The sequence below is a fragment of the Oculina patagonica genome, chromosome 6, assembly GCF_052425735.1.
Source record: "Oculina patagonica isolate OP01 chromosome 6, crgOcupat, whole genome shotgun sequence".
Lineage (NCBI taxonomy): Eukaryota > Metazoa > Cnidaria > Anthozoa > Scleractinia > Oculinidae > Oculina > Oculina patagonica.
The window spans coordinates 19497197-19519862 of record NC_135763.1 but is presented as its reverse complement, the minus strand read 5'-3'; the positions used below and the strand labels follow the sequence as shown (position 1 = coordinate 19519862).

Sequence of the window (22666 nt, the reverse complement as noted above, 5' to 3'; positions counted from 1 at the left end):
GTATGTGACAATTAGAAAACGACCAAGTACTGGCAAAGCGCCACTAAGAAAGGATGGAAGGCTATTGGTCCTTTGAGAGGACTGCATGGAATACTGAGTGTTCGGAGAAATGTATCAGTCAAATCCAAAAGCGCCATCTCCTCCCTCCTCTACCCTGGGCAACCCCAGGTAATATGCTGTTGAAAACACATTAAAAAAATCTCTTATGGCAGCAATCCACACTTTCCATGAAAGTTAATGAAAGAATTACGAAATCCTTTAGCTTGAGAATGCTGACAAACGTTTCTTCGATGGCCAAATTCCCAACTATGCGGGCCTCGCTTCATCTTTAATTCCCCACTATACAGAGCTAACGTCAAATCAAATGCAGGGGACTGAAGTCCCATCAGTGGGAAATGAGCACGCGCTCTTGAATTTGACTGATACATAACACCCAAATTGATGCGCTACAAATACTGTTACGAGCATTACAAGCCAACTACAGCCAATTCAAGTTAGAATTTAGCAAATTAAAATTAGCGTTAATTAAAAAAAGAAAGATTGATGTATTCAGTACAGCGGTAACTAACTAGGAAAAATGGTTTTGTGGCTATCATGGGTAGCTACAACTTCAAACTCTTGAATAATAAAATACTAGAAAAACAGGAGGGGGCAGCAACTGTGCGAATTAAATTCCACCACTTATTAATTATCCAGTTGAAGAAGAAGCCTGAAATTAGTTTTACAAAAATTAGTTGTTAGCTTGAGTTTGATTTAATTGCACTTTATTCAAGTTTATCTTAACTATCCTGCTGTTGGTGAATAGTGATGTTAGTCTGTTGATAGACTCTATTTTTCTCCATTATAAATAATCATTGGCGCTTTTTGTAACTTACTTTGATATATTCGGGGGTAAAGATATATGATACTTTCTGTTTAGTCAAAAAATTCCGGTAAATTTCAGTGGTTTTACCACCATCTTCATGTTCCGTCGGCAAACGCTAATTGGTGATATGTTTCATGATATGGGGCAACTTTTTCTGGACTGAAAGTCAAACTATAGATTTTTTTCTGAAAAGAAAGCGCCTATTGTTTCGATCCGCCAGTCCTAACAAAAAAGTCCAGTCCTCGTTTTGAAGTAAAAACTGCCATTGCACCGAGAAGACTGGGTGCCAGCATTTGTTCGAAAAGAAAGATGGCCGCTCTCATCCGTCGTACGTTCGTGGTTTGGAGTCTTTGGAATTCACTTTTGTGACTTTTTTGTTTCAGTACAGGTAAGAAAAAATGTAGTAAGAAATATTTAAAAGTGTTAGGATAAAATGTAACAATTGTACACTGTATTGGTACTGAATGTTACCCACTTTGACGCCCAAATTTACTAATTAAGCAGGGCCACTTTTGAAGACAGTGTATCTGGTGGCTCGTTTAATTTGGCTCGGCAGTGAATGTGAAGAACGAGAAATTATTGTAACGTGCTCTATGTCTTCGGTGTGTATATTTAAAGGCCCGTTTGGCTCGACTCAGAACGATAAGTTATTGCATTGTGTGCGCTGTCTTCGGTGTGTAGATTTTAGTGGCTCGTTTGGCTCGGCAGTGGAAGTCTCCGGTGTGTAGATTTAGTGGCTCGTTTGGCATGGCTCGGCAGTGGAAGTGTTCGGCGAAAAGATTTCGTGGCTCGTTTGGCTCGGCAGTGACTACCAAGTCAAACGAGCCACCAGATTTATCCGTCTTCAAAAGTGGACCTGTATTCTGTTGTTATGCCCACGTCTCACTCGGTGGAGATATCGAGCATTCTCGGCCTTACTGGGTGCAAGTGAATTAAGTCTAAAAAGTGGTGAGCCTATTCGGCAGAATGACGGAATGTCACTAGTTTGCTTGCGGTAAGCTTCAACCTGGTTTGCTTGTGGTTTGCTTCACTCCGTTTGCTTGCTGTTAGCTTTTATTTATTTGTTAGGGCAATATACTATCGCCCTTCCGTTATTCCACCATTCTGCCGAATAGGCCTTAAAAGCTCTATGATTATGAATCCAGTGTTCAACGAAATTGCATTTCCAAAGTACATGGTTGGCCAGGGGAATAAGTGGTATACCAATATACCTGAAAACATGTACCCAGTATACCCAAAAATTTCCCCTCAAAATCATGCAAAATACCAAAATTTAGAAACACACAGTATACTTATTACCCACAAAGGCCCAATTTTACCTTAAAAATACTGTATACCCAATTTAAACCCCCCTGTATACTGTATACCTAAAAACCCTGGCAGACCTTGAAAGTAGCTTGTATCCATGACATTACAACCTAAATAAACAGAGCTGCATTGTTTAAAGCTTTTCTCTTGTTCTAACCACATTTTGGTATCACTTGTGATCTATAACTGAACAGAAGCAGGGCAAAAGGGAATCTATTTTATAAATGTGTCTTTAAAAATTGCTGATATTGACAGCTTTTTTTAGTATAGTTGAGCTGATACTCACACATAGGTCTCTAATTTGGTACATGTAGGGCTTTTGTTTAAGGTTATTCCACTGAAATAGAACCAGCACTGTGATTTCTGTCAGACTATGTCTATTGATTGTAAATTTTGAAATAAAAATGGGGGGAGGAGTGCCATTGCTCATTTAGGAGCAGCAGCAGCTTGTTACTCAGGCAGAACCCCTGAGTCAAGAATTTGGGTGATTTCTCTTTTTTCCCATGTCGCAATGGTCCTGATAAAATGATGAGGTTCAGCCAAAAAGAAAAACCTGCCATTTTTTAATACCCACACGCTAGTCAGGCGTGGAATTATGCACAGTAGAGATGTGCAGTGTTAAGATGTTTTGTCATAGTCACCGTCGTGCCAATGACTTTTGGTGTGGCATCTGAGGGCTTGTGAAAGGAAGGGGGAATCCAGTGTAGATACAAATTTAAAGTTGTGAATAAACATGCCCAGTTAGACCACTTACAATCAGAACTTGTTCTTGCGTTGTATTCAGAAAATAGGAACCATAATTCTTAGACATCGACTAGCATTTTAAATACCGGTAACACATATTTTTTTTACTAGATCATAGATATAAAGGCATAATGCTTTGCGAAGGGTTTAGCTGATAAAACATAGAAATAAATATATAGTGTAATGTTCTTCAGTGAGTTTATGTAATCAAGGTCCATTCAAATTAAAGATAATTTAAGTCACAAAGTGTCCTAATCAATCATCAGTGACTGATGAATAAAACAATTATTAGTTTATTTTAAAATTGTTATCTGAATAATCAATAATCAGGCTAAACAGTCCTTTGCTTTGCTTCCAATGTGAACACCTTTCATTTTACTTTTCAATGCATTATTGATGCTCATCTCAATAATTGAATATTTTGTATATTGCAATTCCTGAGTTTTGATTGGTCGACAGGTGATCGTATATGAGCCCATATACCATGGACCACAAATTAGTAGGTGTATGTATCAGCAAAAACAGCCAGGGAATTTAACATTGCAATTATTGAAGTGTTTTCAATGAAACAGTTATTCCACTCACGTTTTGGTGGATATGAAATAGTTATAGCACTATGTGCCTTATAGGCTATCTACCATCTCATACCCAACATGTGCTCATGGAATATTTGTTAAATGTACAAGTAGCTCTAGATGTTAAACTAAAAGGTGGTTCACTGCAGTCTTGAGGGGGTAAATGAAATCACCTTTAAACTCTTGTAAAATGTTCAAAAATGTTTTATCTTTTTCTTGTTCTGTTTGTTACAGTGTACAACCATCATACACGTATGTGACATTCTAAAAAAAATTAACATTTTGAACAATAAAAATGCTAATAAACAGCCAAAGTAAACGACTGAGTTCTTAAGTGGGGATTGAGATCTATTTGTTTTTATGGCGTTTTCCTCAAAATCCACACATATAACCCCACCTCAAAATTTCAGAAATTAGAAAGTGCCTCTGATTTAACATTCATGGAAAATAAAATAAAAACCTGTTACAGGCAGATTTTTTGTAAATCTGTCTTACAGATTTTATCTTTTTATTTAGGTACAAGCCATTAAAATTCGTTAAAACAGTAAAAATCTCTATATACAATGTTCAATTGGTATTTATTGCAAGTTAAATTCCTTATTGCCATAATAAAAGAAGTGGCCTTTATTAATTTGGGGAGTGGGAGATAAGTGGGACAATGAGTAAAACCCGGACCCTCCCCCCCAGTGTATAAAAAATTCCAGAAAATGCACAAGCTTGTGACATAATTGTTAGAGGAGGCAGTAAAGTTTCAAAGGATTGTTGCAATTGTTTGAAAAAAACGTAACTCCTCACCCTAGAGTATGAGGGATGTTAATGAAATATTTTGAACTAAAATTGCATGTATTTTTCTCGTTCCTTTGACTGGCCTTGCCATTAGCCGTTTCGCACATATTACCGTACCCAAATTCGCAAGTAGCCAATCAGAAGCGCGATCTACTGTCCTGATATCCTACGATATCAAGTCACTGACCTGATATGCCACCATATCACGGTCACTTTGAATTAAAGTAGTGTTTCCGTACTATGAATTGAAAAGAGGTTTTACCAATAAAACAGAAACGAGTATTTTAAATTAGCTGGTGCTTACCGGTCGTAAAATGAGAAAAACTTTCCCGCCAAAACTAAACTTGAGCGCGCTCGCCAATTGTGCGATGTTTGCCGACGAGTACTGAAACATTCACACTGAAACAATGGAGTCGGAGTTTCCAAATTTTTCGCTGAATTTGGATTTTGAAAATTTAGGGAATGAAACTCCAAACAAACGAGTTAAAAAAATGTGAGAAGAGGACTTGATAAAAGTGTTGAGGACCAAAAAGGTATCAATACAAGCAGGTCAACACATTTTGCACTACGTGTCTGGCAAGCATAGCTTCGACAGAGCGAATAATATCACCGGATTTTTGGCTGAATTTGGGTACGGTAAATACCTAATAGTACCTTTTTGGTACGCTTCGGCGGCATATCAGGCTCGCTTGGTCTCGCCATGGGTATTTTGGCTCGACTGCGTCTCGCCAAAATACGAACCATGGCTCGACCAAACTCGCCTGATATGCCGCCGAAGCGTACCAAAAAGGTACGATTAGGTATAAGTAGCGGGAGCGAACGGTAGGCGGCTGTATTCGCAGGCTTCCTTGCCATAGATGTTTTAAAAGTATTAACCCCTTTAGTGCCAGATTTCTTCAAACTGAATTTTTGGTGCTACGATCCTGAATTTCCCTTAACTTTGCTAAAAAACACTTTTTCACACTTCAGCAAGATTTTGATGAAGATTCCACGAAAAAATGTACAATATTTTACTTTGACGCATGCGTATAAGCCAAAATTTGGAGTTTGGACTTACCACTTTTTTCTGGAGTTATCCTATCTTGATTTCAATCACCATAATAAGATCCAAGACACGAATTCCTCTTTTAGTAATAGTCGCTGGACGAGTGACAACGTGTTTTTTTCCCAGACAGACCGTTGTCATTCCCGTCTAGCAACGTCTGCCATTTTGCCTCGCAACCTCACAATGTAATCAATCAACCGTGACAACGAACGCGACAAATGAGACCGTTTAACGCTCAACCTGAATCCGCTGTAAGTATCTTAAGAGATAATCTTACTATTATGCAGTGATGGACTACAACGTGATAATTTCAAAAACCAGTTTTTACAGATTTCAGACCAAAATGTTCTTTTGTTAACAATATACGAGCAGTACCTGAACTTTTTTTTATTTGCAGGGGCCTACGACAGTACAACGATGTCTGAGAGTAACAAATGTACCCGTGGCGCTGGAAAAAAGGTTTTAAAATGCAACCAATGTGATAAGTGTTTTCATCAACCATATCGTCTAAAGGATCACATCAGAACACATACAGGAGAAAGACCTTTTGAATGCAACCAGTGTGACAAACGTTTTCGTCATGCATATCGTCTACAGGAGCATAAGAGATCACATTCAGGGGAGAAACCTTACAAATGTGACCAGTGTGACACACGTTTCAGTCGTGCTGGAAATCTGCGACGTCATAGTCAACTACACACAGGAGACAAGCCTTACGAATGCAACCAGTGTGGCAAGTGTTTCAGTGAAGCAAGGAATCTACAGGAGCATACGAAAACACACACAGGAGAAAAGCCTTTTAAATGCAAGCAGTGTGACAAGAGGTTCAGGAATAGAGGCAATCTGAAGGAACATGAAAGCACGCACTTAGAAGAAATGCCTTTTAAATGCAACCAATGTGGCAAGTGTTTTCGCCTTACAACTAATCTACGAAAGCATATGAAAAGAGTTCACAGAGATGTGAATTTTACGTGTAAGCAGTGCGGCAAATGTTTTCGCCAAGAAAAACGTGCACAGCAGCACGAGAGTGCACATGCAGTTAATAAGCCATTCAAATGCGAGCAATGTGGAATGAGCTTTAGGCATACCGGCCATTTAAGGGAACATGAGAGAATGCACACTTTGGACAAGCCTTTTGAATGTAAAGAGTGTTTCAAGTGCTTTCGTCATGCAGCAAGTTTGCGTCGCCACAAACAGTCGCACATTGGAGAGAAGCCTATTAAGTCTTGTGAATCTCCTAAATGTAATCAGTGTGGCAAGTGTTTTCCTCCTGATGCAAATGTTCAGAGTAATACAATATCGCACACTGGAGAAAATTCCACAAAATGTTACATGTGTGACAAGTGTTGTAGAAATAAAAAGGGTCATCCAACAGGGCAAAACCGAACTCACACCACTAGTACTGCACAAGACTTTGAGAGTACAAGCAGTCTAATAATTGCTGTAGTTTCTCTGAACTGCTAAGCGACATGAAATACATACGGCACATGAGTGAAACGTAATCAACAAATGCACGACTTGTTCAAGTAAATTGATTATTGAATAGCTAGTCATACTGACATGTTGATTGATCAAGCTTCTAGTGACTTCACGTTTATCGTCAGAATAAGTTTCTACCATCTCAGAGTGCTATCTGAATGTCCAAGATAAGGACGTGAACCTGTTCTATTAAAGATTTTCCTCTTTAAAGCAACTTCATTTCTATCATCGATGATGGTACACAGAACTGTTGGTAATATCGTTTCTCGAACATTCAGTCTTCACTAAGACATGTTCCTTGGGCGAGCACCCTCCAGTGACGACATTGATGCAAAATTGTTGGAGATCGCTAGTGATAAAGCGGGACGATTAAACAACTGCAGCTACTCAGCGATCGTTAACTATTTATGACATGGGCATGTTTAACTGGTGAACGTTTACGTCCTCAAATCATTTATTTGTAGAAACGATACCTTTCATGCAAAGCTATCTGAAAAGTAGAATTCTGATAGGTAACACAAAACCGTTACTTTTAACGTAGTTACATTTGATCTGAAGGGGAAAAATCATCTCTGTTTTTTCGCGAGATATTTTAATTTTTTTTTGTTCAAAAGTAGCATGCCTTCACAAAGTTCATAAAATTGAAAAATAGTAGCTGTAGACTGAGTTATAAGATTTGAAATTTAATCATGGCTAGGGAAGTTCCCTGTTGGATAAGTAATTGTACAAAGCTACCTGGCAGATGATTGAGTTACTTGTATGGCTTTAATTAATTTTAGCAGAGAAAATCTCTGGCGCTTTGAGTTGACTATAGCGCAGACTAGCTTGAAAAAAATAAAAATAATTGACCGTGGACTACTGCAAAATGGAAACAACTGCTAAAAAGTATGCGATAAAAATTTAATGTTGCATGCAGAACTTACAAACCCATGTCAATCCCTCAAGTATTATTGCCACTTGATGGTGGTAACAAGGAGGTTCGCGTATTTTAAACTTGTTTGGAGATTCGCCATTGCACATAACCAGGAACAAGACGTAAATAATTTGTTGCAGAATTGAGTTTCTATACTTAACGATCCTGAAACACGGAGAACATGCCGTTCAGTTTCAAAGACATGTCGCAACGACATGACAGGGACTAAAATCAGAAGAAATAAAACAGCGCTTAGCAAAGACAGAAAAAAATGAAATTTCAAAGACAAAGCCGACCATCGAGACAAAGAAAGGGATGGGCAATATGATAAACAAAAAACGCCTTCTGTGTCTTACGGTGCCTTCGTCCCCTGCGCAACGGTAGTTGTGGACATACCAGCACAGAGAAGCACAATAAAACAGGAATGGAGCTTCACAGGAAGCATCAAAGGTCAGATCCAAGATCTTGTCGCCCAAGCCGTGTTTCTTTGTCGGACAGTAAACGAAGGTAAAAACTTGGCAATAACCGCCTGAGGGAAGGCTTCTAACAAGACTTCCACAGGGTTAACCTCAAGATCTTGGTCGTCATAAAGCTTGTCGTTGCTTTCGTCCTTTTTTGCGGTTAAGGCAGATTTGCCAAACGGACAGTGATATGCGTAAGACGGAAATGACACACCCAGCGATAATAGAAAATAGCAGGGCTCTATATACAGGCTCCTTAGGATTGTAGAACAATCTTCCTTTATAATACTCCACTGTGGGTGCGATGATAGCCTTATTATTGCTAAACAAAACAGTTGTTGCTGCACTTCATTTTGGCGAGCAATGATTTGTGTAAGCACCGAACGGTTTACTGTTGCTCAAGGAATGCTTATATCAAAACAAGGTCTGAGAAAAACTGAGAAATGAACTGCCAATCATGTGCTATCTCAAGCCTGATTGGCTTTAGTTACAAACAGCTGTCACTCAGCTTTCTTGTGTGTTAAACGTTAATGAAACCTGTTATTAGTGTTAACGCCTTGTTTATCTTATTCAGTTTTTATAATCCAATTCTATAGTTATTCTGGGTGGAATTTTACCGGTCAGGTCAGTTATGGTCGTGTAATTTTGTACTGAATTTAATGTAAACCAAGGTTAATAAACGTGTGTGTTGTAGCAGGAAGTTTCAATTTTCCGACCCGCTAAAACGGTCATGGGTTTGAATTAAGTTGAGTCAGGGCTTACGATACCTCAATAAAACGCGAGGTCCTGAGGACTCGAGAGGAACTCCTCAATCTTAAGCAGTGTCCGGAAACATGTATTAATTCTGAAAAACTTCTACTGATTAAGTCCAAGCCATAGCGCATTAGGCATCCGAGGCATTTTTAAAATAAATACAACATTTGATTATTCGTATAAAGTGATATGGTGAATGCTAATATATCCTTTCCTTAGGCTCCAGTCGTACTTACGATTAAGTTAAAAGCTGGTGATCGCCGACCTTTCAAGACAAACAACTAGTTCAAAAAGATTTTAAATAACCATATCCCTATGCTAGCCCGCATTGCATGACATGCGCGTTTCGAAATTTGAATTATACATTTTGTCATTTATCGTCTCAAACCTTAAATAGAGCTGTATTCCTTGAATGGACTGGACAAAATTAAGCAGACAGGCAGGTATAAAGGATGAAAGGAAGGAAGGAGTGGCAAAAAGAATATTTGACAGTATAAAACTCTACAAGAAACCTCATTGCTCAGTCCTATCGCTATATACGCTTGCACATCAGAATTAACTTTTTTTAATCTACATATGTATCATATCCAACTTTAAAAATATCTGGTTTGTAGCCAGGCATGCTAAGATTAAAAATTATTTGATAAAAGTTGACACTGGCTTAAAATATGTACAGGACGTTTCGGCTACTGCTGTAGCCTTCTTCAGCAATATGTAAATTTAAAACGGCGTCCCTGGTGTTATAGGAATAAAAACTAAAAAATGCAGAAAAAGGTGACAAGGAATGTACTGAATAAAATTGGGGGTGGAATTCTAAAAATGCGACTAAAAAGGATAGAATAGGGGGTGGTATGCAATTAAAAATTGTTAAGTTTCTTATAAATGTTCGGGAATGCTACGTGTTCATTAATAGCGTTTCCATCTCGGACTGAGTGCCACGCTTCGAGGAAAAGTCTTTGTCTCCAAACTGAAGGCCGGTCGATAAAAAACACGCATCAAAGAACATGCTAAAGCGATAACAACAATGGACAGAAATTCCCTATTGGCCGAACACCATTTGCTCAACGATCATGAAATTGATCTGGAAAATGTTGACATTATCGACCGGTCTTCAGTTTGGAGACAAAGACTTTTCCTCGAAGCGTGGCACTCAGTCCGAGATGGAAACGCTATTAATGAACACGTAGCATTCCCGAACATTTATAAGAAACTTAACAATTTTTAATTGCATACCACCCCCTATTCTATCCTTTTTAGTCGCATTTTTAGAATTCCACCCCCAATTTTATTCAGTACATTCCTTGTCACCTTTTTCTGCATTTTTTAGTTTTTATTCCTATAACACCAGGGACGCCGTTTTAAATTTGCATATTGCCGAAGAAGGCTACAGCAGTAGCCGAAACGTCCTGTACATATTTTAAGCCAGTGTCAACTTTTATCAAATAATTTTTAATCATATCCAACTTATACAAGTCTATACAATGCGGTACGATAAAACGTTGCCTGCAAAACATACGAACATATTTCACTTTTTCTATTAAAGTCAATGAGCTCCACAGAAGGTGTCAAAGGTCGGATCCAAGATCTTCATTCCCCAGCCGTACTTCTTTATCGGACAGTGAACAAAGAAATTTGCAATAACTGACTGTGGGAATGCTTCAAATATGACTTTCACTGAGTGCATCCCAAGGTCTATGTAGTCGTAACGCTTGTCTTGGCTGTCGTCATTTTTACAGTTTAGAAAGATTCCCCAAACGTACAGTGATATGCGTGCGGTGGAAATGATGCTTCCAATGATCACAAAAGCGAGCAGAGCTTCATAGACGGACCCTTTACGACTGTCAAACCTCCCTTTATAATACTCTACTGCAGTGGCGATGTCAACAATCTTGTCTAGTATTTCATATGCGATCATAATGATCTTGATTGTTGAGCAACAACAACATTTTGCTGAACACCAACGGTCACAACAATCCTTACTGCACCCCATTTTTGAAAGCAAAATGTTTACCTGTTGCTGGAGGAATGCAGATCTCAGAATATAGGGCAGTCTGCAAAGAAATAACTGCCAATCATGTGTAATCTCCTGTCTGATTGGCTGCCATCATGAAACGATGTCACTCAACTGACACTTTCTTGGAATCGGGTCTGTGAAGTATCCATTCTGTAAACAATTATCTACATGGACTGGTATGATATTTTTTAAGCCCGAGCGTAAGTAATTTCATAGTTATGCTAAACAGAAATTTACCTTGGAAAAATGTTGGTTAAATTACAGCCCTTATTAAGACTTAGACTGATAACGTCTTGAAATGTAAATTATTTAAAACTAAAAAGTGGCACATAACGTATAATACATGGGTTTAAGACAACGTGAATATACGAAAGACATACAGTGTATTTCATTCATTTCACATGGGTTAATGTTGAAAAGGTTTATATGGTATATCTACAGATGTGTCTTAGGACCCGGCCGAGTAATGAGGATTCTGAATGGGCTGATAGTTAAAAGGGAATTTGGGTCCAAATGAATGTGCACTAAATATACATGTAGAGCATAGAAACAGGTACGGAAAGTAAAATCCACACTTCTTAATGTAAAATTCAAAATGTCTGACAAGAACTATGTGAAACCACACGCAAGGCTAAATAAGCTCTACTCTTGGGAACATGTAATCAGAAGAAATCAGCATTCTTTAGGCTTATATTCTTGAGCGCTAATCTAAAGAGTTTCTGTGCTCTAGATTTTTCAAGGAGAGGGCCCCGCGGAGGCGTTGGGGAATCAGTTAATTGTTATATATTGACCTTTTTGCAGCGCTGAACCTATTCCTTTGAATCCCCACGTACATCAGAGTATTGTTGGAAACTTAAGAATGTGCCTAACAAATTTTTGCGTTTCCCCCTATAACTAGTGTATGGTGAAGAAAAACAAATCACTGACGCCACAACTATCAGTATATTAATATGTTAATATTCATCACCATGATTCCCGGAATCAGCGTTGTTTGTTTAGCTAATAGAAAATAAGGTTTGTTTGTGTTTCCTCAACAAATGATGAGTTTTCTGAGAAATGCTTTATCCTTGGAGATGTATTTTTATAATTCATTTTACCCCTTGTTTCGAGACATGTCAACTCACATGGAAATAGGTCGTAATTATCAAAAGTGTGTGTTAATTTATATGGGCTTACGGTGTTACTTAAAAGCGAGGGCTTCTTCAAAGCAAGCCACGATTTGTGGCGTTTAGAAAAGCGTTGGTTTTAATTATCATCGCGAGTAGCTTGCTCTGCAATTAGATTGCTAGGCCATGGTGTTTCGAAAAACTCTTTACACCGCACAGATATGAAGGCACAAGTCCGATGATCATGATTAAATGTTTACACGATCAGAGGAGGTGAAGCGGATTGGCAGCCAATCGGAATCGCTGTCACATCTGTTGTACTTGAAATGCATTTATAAATAAGCAGTGTTTATTCTCCGAATTGCGGTCGGACCTGAAAAGTATCAATATAGGACAATCTTTGCAGACGTCTTTGTAAATACTCCCTCAATAAAATACTGCATAGATATCATAACTTAAAAACATCATTTTTTTAAAGAAATGGGTCAAAACGTTTGCATGGCTGTACATGTGTTTGAACTAATACAACATAGCTACACAAACGACTGTAAATTTGACGTTTATCCAAAGAAAATATCGATCTTCAGTCTTTTCCCCTGGTATTTGGTACAATTGAGAAACATAACAGTCGCTTTTACTTTATCGTACATATATCTGTATCCCATAATGCGTAACTCATAATCGACATAACTGGTATGACCTGTTTTCTATCTCCGAGGGGTCTTCAATTCCAGCGTTACACTGCTAGTAGTTTATCATTTGATTAATGTGTTTTTGTTCGGCATTACCTAGAGAGGAATAAAACAACGTTTTTTTTTTTCTTTCATCTGAAGTGGGATATAATTTAATTAAAGTAAGGTCTTAGCAGTCTGTTTATGCGACCTTTGTGGACTATGAGAAGGCATTCGACAGCGTTGATAGGGAAGTGTTGTGGAAACTGCCACGCCACTATGGCATCCCAGAGAAATACATCACTCTTATACAGAAGACCTATGAGAAGTGCACCTGTAGATTCATCCACAACGGAGTTCTTTCAGAACTGTTTGAGATGCTCACTGGAGTGCGACAGGGTTGCTTGCTGTCGCCCTTCTTGTTCCTGCTTGTCATCGACTAGATTATGCGGAGGACGCTAGAGGAGGACGGTAAATGACGAGGCGAGCAAAGCAGGCTACACCTGGTGGCAGCTTAAAAGGATAGCCCAAAACAGAACACGATGGCGAGCAGTGGTTTCCGTGGACCTATGCTCCATTGGGAGCGAAAGGGTCTAAGTCAAGTTAGCAGGAATCTTTTCCCAATGGCCTTATTGAGGTGTTTGAAAGACATGGACAATTCTTAGAATTCATCGTTGTCATTCCAGGAATCACAAGCGTTTGTTTAGTTAGAAGTGAAAACATGTTTTTCTTTGTGTTATCTCGAAGAAATGAAGGTATACGTTGAAAAACTTTCAATGTCTGTAAGTTATCTTTAATGTCTGTAAATTGTCTGCATGTAAATGTTTGTAAATTATTGAAACCAAGTTTAGCAGACGACAATGGCGAGGCAGAACATGGATACAGAACTGAAAAGAAACAATTCAATCCGATTCTAGTAAATGAGCTTCACTATCGTTTATCTTCTATTTTCACCAATTGCAATGAAAAGGAAGTTCAACGAGACTTCGAGGATATAAGGAAACTGTATTCGAAGCAAAGATAACAGCAAGATCTCTAAACATGTTAAGTGCCACTATATTAGTAGATGTTTTTATAAGTGTTATTCCTTTACATTTGCAAAAAGGTGTCGTGCAAACTTTATACTAATAGAGCTGTGAAAAAACTCTGTTTTCCTCACAAACGCAGTTCTACCGATGAACTAACATTTACATAGTAATACACATCATGGGAGTTTACAGTATTTTTCATAATACTTTTAAGCATTTAAAAAACAAGAGTGCCTTGTTACGCTCTTAGTTATTTTCACTGTTATTTTTAGCAGTGTTCAAAAAATGCAGAAATAGATATACCTGCAAAAACAGAACCCACCACTGAGGCAATGACCGCGCCAATTACCGCGGATTATATAAAGATCGACTTGTAATCACATTTACATTCAGGAAACTGGTATTTACAGCAGTAGTGTGTCAGCGAAACCCAGAAGAAGATGAAAGAAGCTCCAGAGAATACATCAAAGGTTGGATCCAAAAACTTGCTGATCCACCAACCGTTCTTCTTTATCGGACAGTGAACAAAGCCAAAAGCTGCCATAGCCGACTGAGGGAAGGCTTCAAATATGACTTCCACCGAGTGCACTCCAATATCTATGTCGTCGTAACGCTTGTCTTGGCTCTCGTCATTATTACAGTTGACGAAAATTCGCCAAATGTACAAGGATATGCGTAACTGAAGGCAGAAATGATACATCCAATGATCACAAGAGCGAGGAGAGCTTCATACACAGACTCCTTTGGATTGTAAAAGAACCTTCCTTTGTAATACTTATTTCAGCGATGATGCCAACAGTCTTGTCCAGTATTTCATACACGATCATATATACACATTTTTGAGAGCAATGGACGTCCCCAGAAACGAAGGGTTTGGGTGTTGCTCGATGAATGCAGATTTCAAAAATGTGTCTGCCTAAAAATGGAACCTCTAATCGTGTCCAATCAAGCCTGATTGGTTGCCATTGTGTTATCCCAACAGGAGGGATCAAACGAAAGAAATTTCTCATCTCAAATGAAATTAATGTTATCGATTGAGTTCTTAGCAGGACGCCCACGCCAACCATTTAGTTGAATATAAACTATAGCTACCAACAGCGTTTCCTGGGAAACTGAACAAAACGTGAAAAAACGCTTAATACTCAAGATACTGAACTCATCCTCGTCAGTTGTGGAATCATTTGTTTATAATTTATTTCAGTGGAAAATCGAAAGTTTTGTTGCATTATCTGGAGGAAAATATAATCTCCTTCTTGATGTTATTCAATTTGTATTTCTTTTTTTCCTAATTTGTGTTTATCAATTATCTTTTATTATTGTAATTATTTTTTGGCACGACCTTGTGGTAGACGTGGCTGCATTGCAGTTTGTTGGCCCATTAACTTCAGTGCGCAATCTAATACCTTACAATTAGACTTTATATTTTTGAGTCTGTTAATTCAGACTAATCTCTCGTTATAGCTATTTTCTCTTTCTTTTGTTTTGTTTTGTTTGTTATTTATTATTTGTTTGTTTGTTTGTTTTTTTGCACTACCTCGTCGTTGACATGGCTGTATTGCAGTTTGTTGGTCCCTCAACGTCAGTTCAAAATCTAACACCTAACGATTTGTTTTTGTTTTTCACATACAACTCTTCCCGTGCAGGCACACCCTTACTTAGTTTGCCACTTGTTCTGTGGGGTATGGGAACCCTTTGATTAGACGATCCATACTTTTACACCTGTAATGTCACCAAGGTTGCTTGGTGAATCTACTGCTTTATAAAAAAGTTTTTTTAAAACCCCAAAAAACACTGCAGTATTTTGCAAAACTGTAGAATTTCCGACCCGAGTTTCCTCAACTGTTAGCTAAAAACAACGCTTAGCAAAGTTAGAAAAAGAGAGAATTGCGAAGCCTAAGCCGACCAGGAGACAAAGAAAGGGATGGGCAATATGATAAACAAAACACACCTAAAATACACAAAAGGCGCCAGATTCGAACGGTAGGTTTCCTTGTTGCTGCAGAAAATCAGATTTTAGAACACAGTCCGTACAGAAATGAATGACCTATCAGTGGGGTCAACTTCAGCCTGGTTGGCTGTTTATAAAAAAATGTCACCCAGCTGTCACATTTTGAATTTCGCTAGTATTAAAGACAACTTGGTCTTTATTGGAATCGGTAAACAGTTCGGTGAACATTGATCTACATAACTAGTCAGGCATGTAGTACGATTTCTCTTCAAGCTCGGGACTGGAGATTTTGAAAGGTGGATACGGTGCATATACCAAATACATCATTTCATGTGTAACACCCTATTTTTGCACCTGCAATGCGTCAAAATGTTTCGTTGCGTGTTGCAGAAAAGCAGATTGAACTGTCCTCTACTTTTTGCGAGACAAATTACTGCGTGTGACGTGTCCTGAACGCGACTTGCAACGCAGTTTGTTTAAATGGGCTAATCAGAGTCTCACCTTCGCTTAGCGGAAGATATCAAGGCAATAATTTCCAGTGGGCGCGTTGCAAGAGTTGCCGAAATTTTGAACGTGTGACACCCCCCCCAGTCCCCCCCCCCCCCCCTAGTCGTCATCGTTGTGTTGCAAATTGCAATGAAAATTGCTTCGTGTAATCTCGTACAATGCAGATTCGCCAGTACCCATTTACTACCTTGGTAGTGAGAGTAGGTACAGCTTTCAAAGATGCTCGGCAACTTTCGAAGATTTTCGAAGATTGTCCGAGTATTGTTCGAGGGCCATACGAACGTTTCCGAGCATTTTTTTACCTTTCGGATCATTCAGCATTTGAAACTCTTCAAGACTTGAATTCATCGGCATTTTCACGATTGTTCTTTGTGAAATAAATCCTTGTAATTCAGCAAATGTTATTTAGATATTTAAAAATGTTGTTTAGTTATTTTTTGTTTCAGTTAAATTGCATGAAAATGCTTAGAAATCTTACCTTCAAAGGGAAATTAGCATATACTTGGGAAATTTTCTTATTTGAAAGCAACGTTTTAAGTGGACTTTTTCGAAGCAACTTTTGAGCAACTTTTTCAAAAAAATTCGAGCAACTGTTTGGGAAATTTTGAGCATCTTTGAGACAGCTCTATTAAAGTAGGTATCTCCAATTATACAACCGTATAGTGACCTTGGCCAAGACTCTAGTCAGAATGAATGTCAATGTAAAGCCCGTGAGCTTATACTCTGGAGTTCCTATTATTGAAGGGGTTGTGGTTTTATTTATATGGGGGAGCGGAGGGAGTAGAGTCAGTTTTGATTTGACTGGAGCGTGAAGTTTATTTATTATATGGCTGACTACCCGAGCGGGCAGGATGAGGTAAACCCTGCGTTGTAATTTGCTACCCGAGCGGCAAGATGGGCCAATCTTGCCCGCTCGGGATTGCCCGCGATTTCCCGCAAATTTGTTGTTGTTGTTGCCACCGGCGACGGAGCTTTCTTTTGTCGGGGGCGGCGACGGCAAACGAGGAATGGACGACGGACCCAAATCTCTATCAAATTATAAAAGACCACACAAACTTCAAAAGGTTAGCGAACTTTATTAAGCTGGCTTACAAAAGATCGCAACTTGGATCAAAAGATGCGAAATTCAGTATTTTGTGGAGCATTTCTTGCGATCAGTTAAATCAAGCCGAAGTCGGCCGTTACAAATTACAGTAAATGTATGAGATCAAACAGCGTCTCCTTAGTGGCCTCAAACAGTCTGGATAGCGAGACGTGCACTATCAATCCCATAACGCAAAGCGCACTGCGCTCGACAAAGGAGGAGGATACCTGGGGACGAGAAGGATTCGACCGATGTCAGGACAGCTGTGCAACACTGACAAGCAGGCAGTTCCTCTGCGAAGAATCCAAGGATTGTGACTAACGGCCATTCGGAATGAACTAAATTTACTTCATAATTAAGAACTCTCAATTTTTTTAAAAAAAAAATTCAATCTACATTTTTAATAATTATAACCTTAAGGTCGCGCAGGACCCTTGCTCATTAATAAATTCATTAGCCAAATTTCCTGACGGGGTGCTATCTTGAAAAGCTTTAATTCACCAAATTTTGAACATCGATTCCTCTAAAATTTATCAAGGATATTAGGGGATGATGGAATTACATAATGATTGTCTTTTTACTGAGAGATGACCGTTGACTGTGATGTTACAAGGTCTTAAAAGTTTAACTGCAGATAATGCGATTTTGTGTCCAAGTTTTCAGCTAGAACAGCACACCGGATTAAATGATTACATTACCTAGTGATAAAACATAACCTCTTTTGTGTTCTGACAAGAACGAAATTTTCGATTTCAAAAACTGCTCGGAGTTTATGGCTTTAAAGAGAGTAGAAATGTGAAATCTAAACTTTGAAACGTGCCACCTTCACTTTGAGAAGGAAATTTCAAAATTCGCTCTTGTCAGAACACAAAAGAATACCCCAAGATTGTGTTCCTCGAAGATCAACTCCTGAAATTCTATATCGGCGGAGAAAACTTGGACACAAAATTGCAGGTTTTTAGGCTTCCGAAGACCTTCCGAGTCAATGTTTACAACAACGTGTGCTATATTCAAAGCTGTGAATATAATTATGATAATTCACTTTGTCCCAGCGCACGAGACACAAAGCTAAGAACAATAGCGCGTAATTACTTGTACAAAGAACTGTAAGAAAATAATATCATGAATATTTCGTTTGTTTTCGGCTTCAGTCGTCGCAGTTCGTGCATTTTCTTTAAATAAATACATACATAATGAATGCAAGGGTCCTGCGCGACCTTAAGCAGCACAAAGGAAAACGTTTTCTGTTTTCTTGCCTCTTGCTTTTCGGATTCAGGCAGTGTGTAACTTTTCAAACTTGCCAATCATTAATCATCGTTTAATCCAATTGCGACAAAGAACAGCTAAAAGAAGTTCGAGCGGTCGTTCGTGCCTTTTACTGATTTCTTCAGGTTACAACGAAGAGAGTTATTTCAGTTCTTAATTTATGACTTTATTGCCCATAGAGCAGTTTTCAATTGACTGTCGTAAAACCAAAACCAAAACCAAAACCAAAGTAATTACTCTAGCCAATCACAAAAAACACAGACAATTCAGTATACCAATCAAAACTCAAAGTAAATACATGTAGCCGGCACGAAGCACGGGAAATCGTGCGCTCGCGAGTCACGATTGGTTTTGGTTTTACTTCTGATTGGCTGAGAAAGTGGCGCGAGAGTTTTAAACCAATCACTAAGTGTAGCAATGCAAAACCAAAGCAAACGCAATTAACTTTCGACACTCAAGTGAAAACTGCTCTAATTTTTATAATAAATCCTTTATTGATCACCAAGCTTGTTCGGTCAAGAAGCGGGAAATTGGCCTCGTTTTTTTGCGTGTTGATGGACTTCGAATTCGTCTCGGTCCAAAAACAAGGAAAAAGAGAACTTGGCCTATATCCCGCCATCTTGACCTCACACTTGGTCAATAACCCATGTTGAATTCCCAGTTCCGGGAGTTCTTGGAAAACCTTAAGAAATGAAATAATTGCACGCAATTTATCTCCGCCATTCTCGGAAACACTACAAAAGTGACTGTTTAGCTATTACAGTGGAACCCCGATATAACGATCTTCGATATAACGATATTCCCGATATAACGATGAATATGTTATGTCCCGGCAATAGTAAAATGTATGGGACGGAACCCCGATATAACGATTCCTCGATATAACGATATAATTTTACTGCCCCCTTGGCATACGTTATATCGGGGTTCCACTGTACAACAACAAAGGTTTCTTTGTATATTTTCGAGGAAATTATATATCTACATGTCCTCTCTATTGTCCTGTCAAGAGTGAAGATTATTCCAGGGTAATGGCCGAAGTTCCAGTTTGAGTTCAGTTATAAACGTTATTTCGTGATTTCGATATTAAGCATGACGTTATACGGCAAACGCGAGCTTGCAATTGCCTTTCATTTTGTTACCTTTTTATCTCACATTCACGACAAACACAAAACTACTCATTGCCGCGTTCTAACGCCAAACGGCAGACGGCAGAAGATGAATTTTTGCCGTTCGCAGGAAAAAAAAACGACAAATATTGACTAAAGGCAGAAACTCGACTAGCAGATGTTCTTTTGATCTCCGTTCTAACACAAATTAAGTATTTAGTGTTATGCGTACATATGTTTTTGGAACTTAATACAAGCAAATGCAACAGAAAAAAATCGTTTTGTCTTCAACGAAACGGTGTTGTACAAACTGTAGATCAAGTTTGCGTTAACATCATCTTTTAAAATAATTAAAATAGGAGCACGCGACTATACGCTTAACAGTTTCGTTTCTCGAATTCGTGAAGGGATGAGCTTGCGAAGCCTACGTCAACCACCGAAATAACGAACGTGATAAACAAAGCGATATAGTTCATGGATACTTTTTCATCACATTCTTCTCCCTCTTCCGCGTCGCCACATTTAACAGAAGGTCCGTATTTAGGACAGTAGAAGCAGAACAGGGAACCCATGAAGAAGATGAACGGAAATCCACTGCAGGCTTCAAAGGCCGGATCCAAGAATTTAATTCCCGAGCCGTATTTTTTATCGGGCAATGCACAAAGTAAAACTTTGCAATAACCGACTGACGGAAAGCTTCCAACATGACTTTCACAACGTGAATTCCAAATTGAATATCACAGTCATCGTAACGCTTCCACGATCAAAGTCTACGTCGCCTATGCAGTTAAGACAGATTCGCAAAACGTACAAGGATATGCGTGCGACGGAAATGAAGCATCCAATGATCGTAAAAGCGAGCAGGGCTCTGTACACAGACGGCTTTGGTTTCTCAAATAAATGTCCTTTGAAACGCGCCACCGTGATTCTTGGCGTAAAGGGATTTACCTTCATAAATTATAATCATCTGTGACGCACTCTCTGATTAGATGGCTGTGAAGTATTCATTCTATAATCAATGATCTACATACAACTGGCATGACAAGCCCCATGGGTACGTACTTTCATAACCTTATTGTTACTTAGGGCCGAATCGCACTAGCGGACAAGTTTTAAATGTCATAACATTTTTTACAAAAAAAAATTGTCGCGACAAGTCAGAGACATTTTGAAGAAAACAAAAGGTGTAATTATTAGTACAATAGCTCTGCACGTGCTGCTGCCATCCCTGTACATTTCTCAGCACGGCCGTCTTGGGCAAACATCAAATATGCAGTACAACGCGGTAAAAAAATCTAAAACAATTGGCATTTAAAGTACGCGTTCTCATGCAGTAGAATAATGAGTCGTCTCAAGATAACTTTTTCTTTTCTCATTCTAACATTTGGCCGAAACACTTCACTTATAAATATGCTTTGCCTCTCGCGAAAAGATTTTGCGGCTGGATTACGATAGTGAGAGCCACATCACGGTGCATACTATTCCAACAACTTTTGAGTGCGTGTTGTTTTTCGGTGCAATTTGGGCCAAACACAATAGCCAATCAACGACGTATTGTTATCTAGCATTACGAGGGGCATGGGAATGCGACTTGTCATGAAAAGTCCTGCCTTGAGGCAGGACTTCGGCCCCTTTGATGATTTGTCCGTTTTGACAAAATTTGCCCTTGTCCAACAAGTCGTTCGCACTTGTTTTTGCAATTGTTTGACAACATCTATCGCGCGTGCAACGCGGACCAATCATAAGACAACTGCTTCTTTGTTTTCCTGAAATGTTGGACAAGTTCTAGGTCTCAAAAAACGCACTCGCACTTGTTTTCTGTAACAAGTGACACGTTAATGATGAAATCAATCAATTGTTACAAAATTTGTCCGCTAGTGCAATTCGGCCCTTATTTTCACAGGAACTTAATTTAAATACGTAATTAACATAAAAAAATACAATAGAAAACGTTTCAAATAAATCTTTGCGGGTCTTTAATTCGCGATTTTCAAAACAAAAAAAAACCCGCGAAAATCGCGAAAATTAAGTCCCGCGAAAATAAGTAACAAAAAGGTAGCTAATATCTCGGGTGGGGAGGGGCATTCCCTGTAGTGGTCTATACGGGAAGCTCCGCCCGAATGGGGTACCTTTTCAGGCGTAAGTACGTATAGAAAAGGCTAGGGAATTCACGATGGAGAGTTAGACTATAAAAAAGGGTAAAGAAAAAATGTAACTTGGGTATTTCGAACGTACCCAGCGAACGGTCGAGTCATTTAGTATCTTAAGCATCCCTTCTGTATGTATGTGAAAGAGGTACCATCTTCTATGGAAGGTATACTAAGGGGTTACTTTTTCTGCCAAACATGGTTTACGAAAAAGTAAGAGTTTGGATCTCAGGAAGGAGCCCCCCCCCCCCCCCCCCCTCCGTATTATATATAATAAAAATTAAATTACCGTGCCTTGTAACTCTTTAGGTTGGTGCAATTGACATTTATGGTGGCTGGTAACGGTTTTCAGCACTTTCGAGCTCTAATAGTTTGTTCGATCAATCTTTCCATTGTCTATTAGTTGACGCTACAAAAGGTGACATGAAGCAAACGTCAAGATGATTGGTGAACATAAGTTTACCGCCCTGCGACGAGAGAAGTAAGCGCAATTGACTTACAATCGTTAAAGGCTATTTCAAATCTTTATACTAACCATAAATGTAACAAGCTTTAACGAAAAATGTAATAAACCCAGTCAGCCTTTCTGTTTTTTAGTTCTTTGTATCTCCACATTTTGCTGATCAGATCCACTAGGATCCGGATTTGCTTTCGACGTTTAAAAAAAAAATAACAACAGTTTGTGTTGGTCGTTGACAGGATTTACAATGCGCAGAAGTACATAATCTTAATCTACTTCTGTAATGCGCGATTATGTTCGTTATCCGCAATGCGTTTATTAATTTACTGACTTAATTGTAATAGTTAATATTACAAGTTAGTACAAATATAACAGTAATATTTGTCTGAATGCATCA

The 22666-nt window shown here is 38.7% G+C and overlaps 1 protein-coding gene across 1 annotated transcript; it reads left to right on the top strand.

Annotated features, from left to right (window-relative positions):
* Positions 1 to 1152: 1152 nt before the first annotated feature.
* LOC144657506 (uncharacterized) lies at positions 1153 to 8872 on the top strand. Its single transcript, XM_078517860.1, has 2 exons — positions 1153 to 1253; positions 5721 to 8872. The coding sequence occupies exon 2, from the start codon at positions 5741 to 5743 to the stop codon at positions 6785 to 6787; it is 1047 nt and encodes a 348-aa protein (XP_078373986.1). The 5' UTR covers positions 1153 to 1253; positions 5721 to 5740; the 3' UTR covers positions 6788 to 8872.
* Positions 8873 to 22666: the final 13794 nt, after the last annotated feature.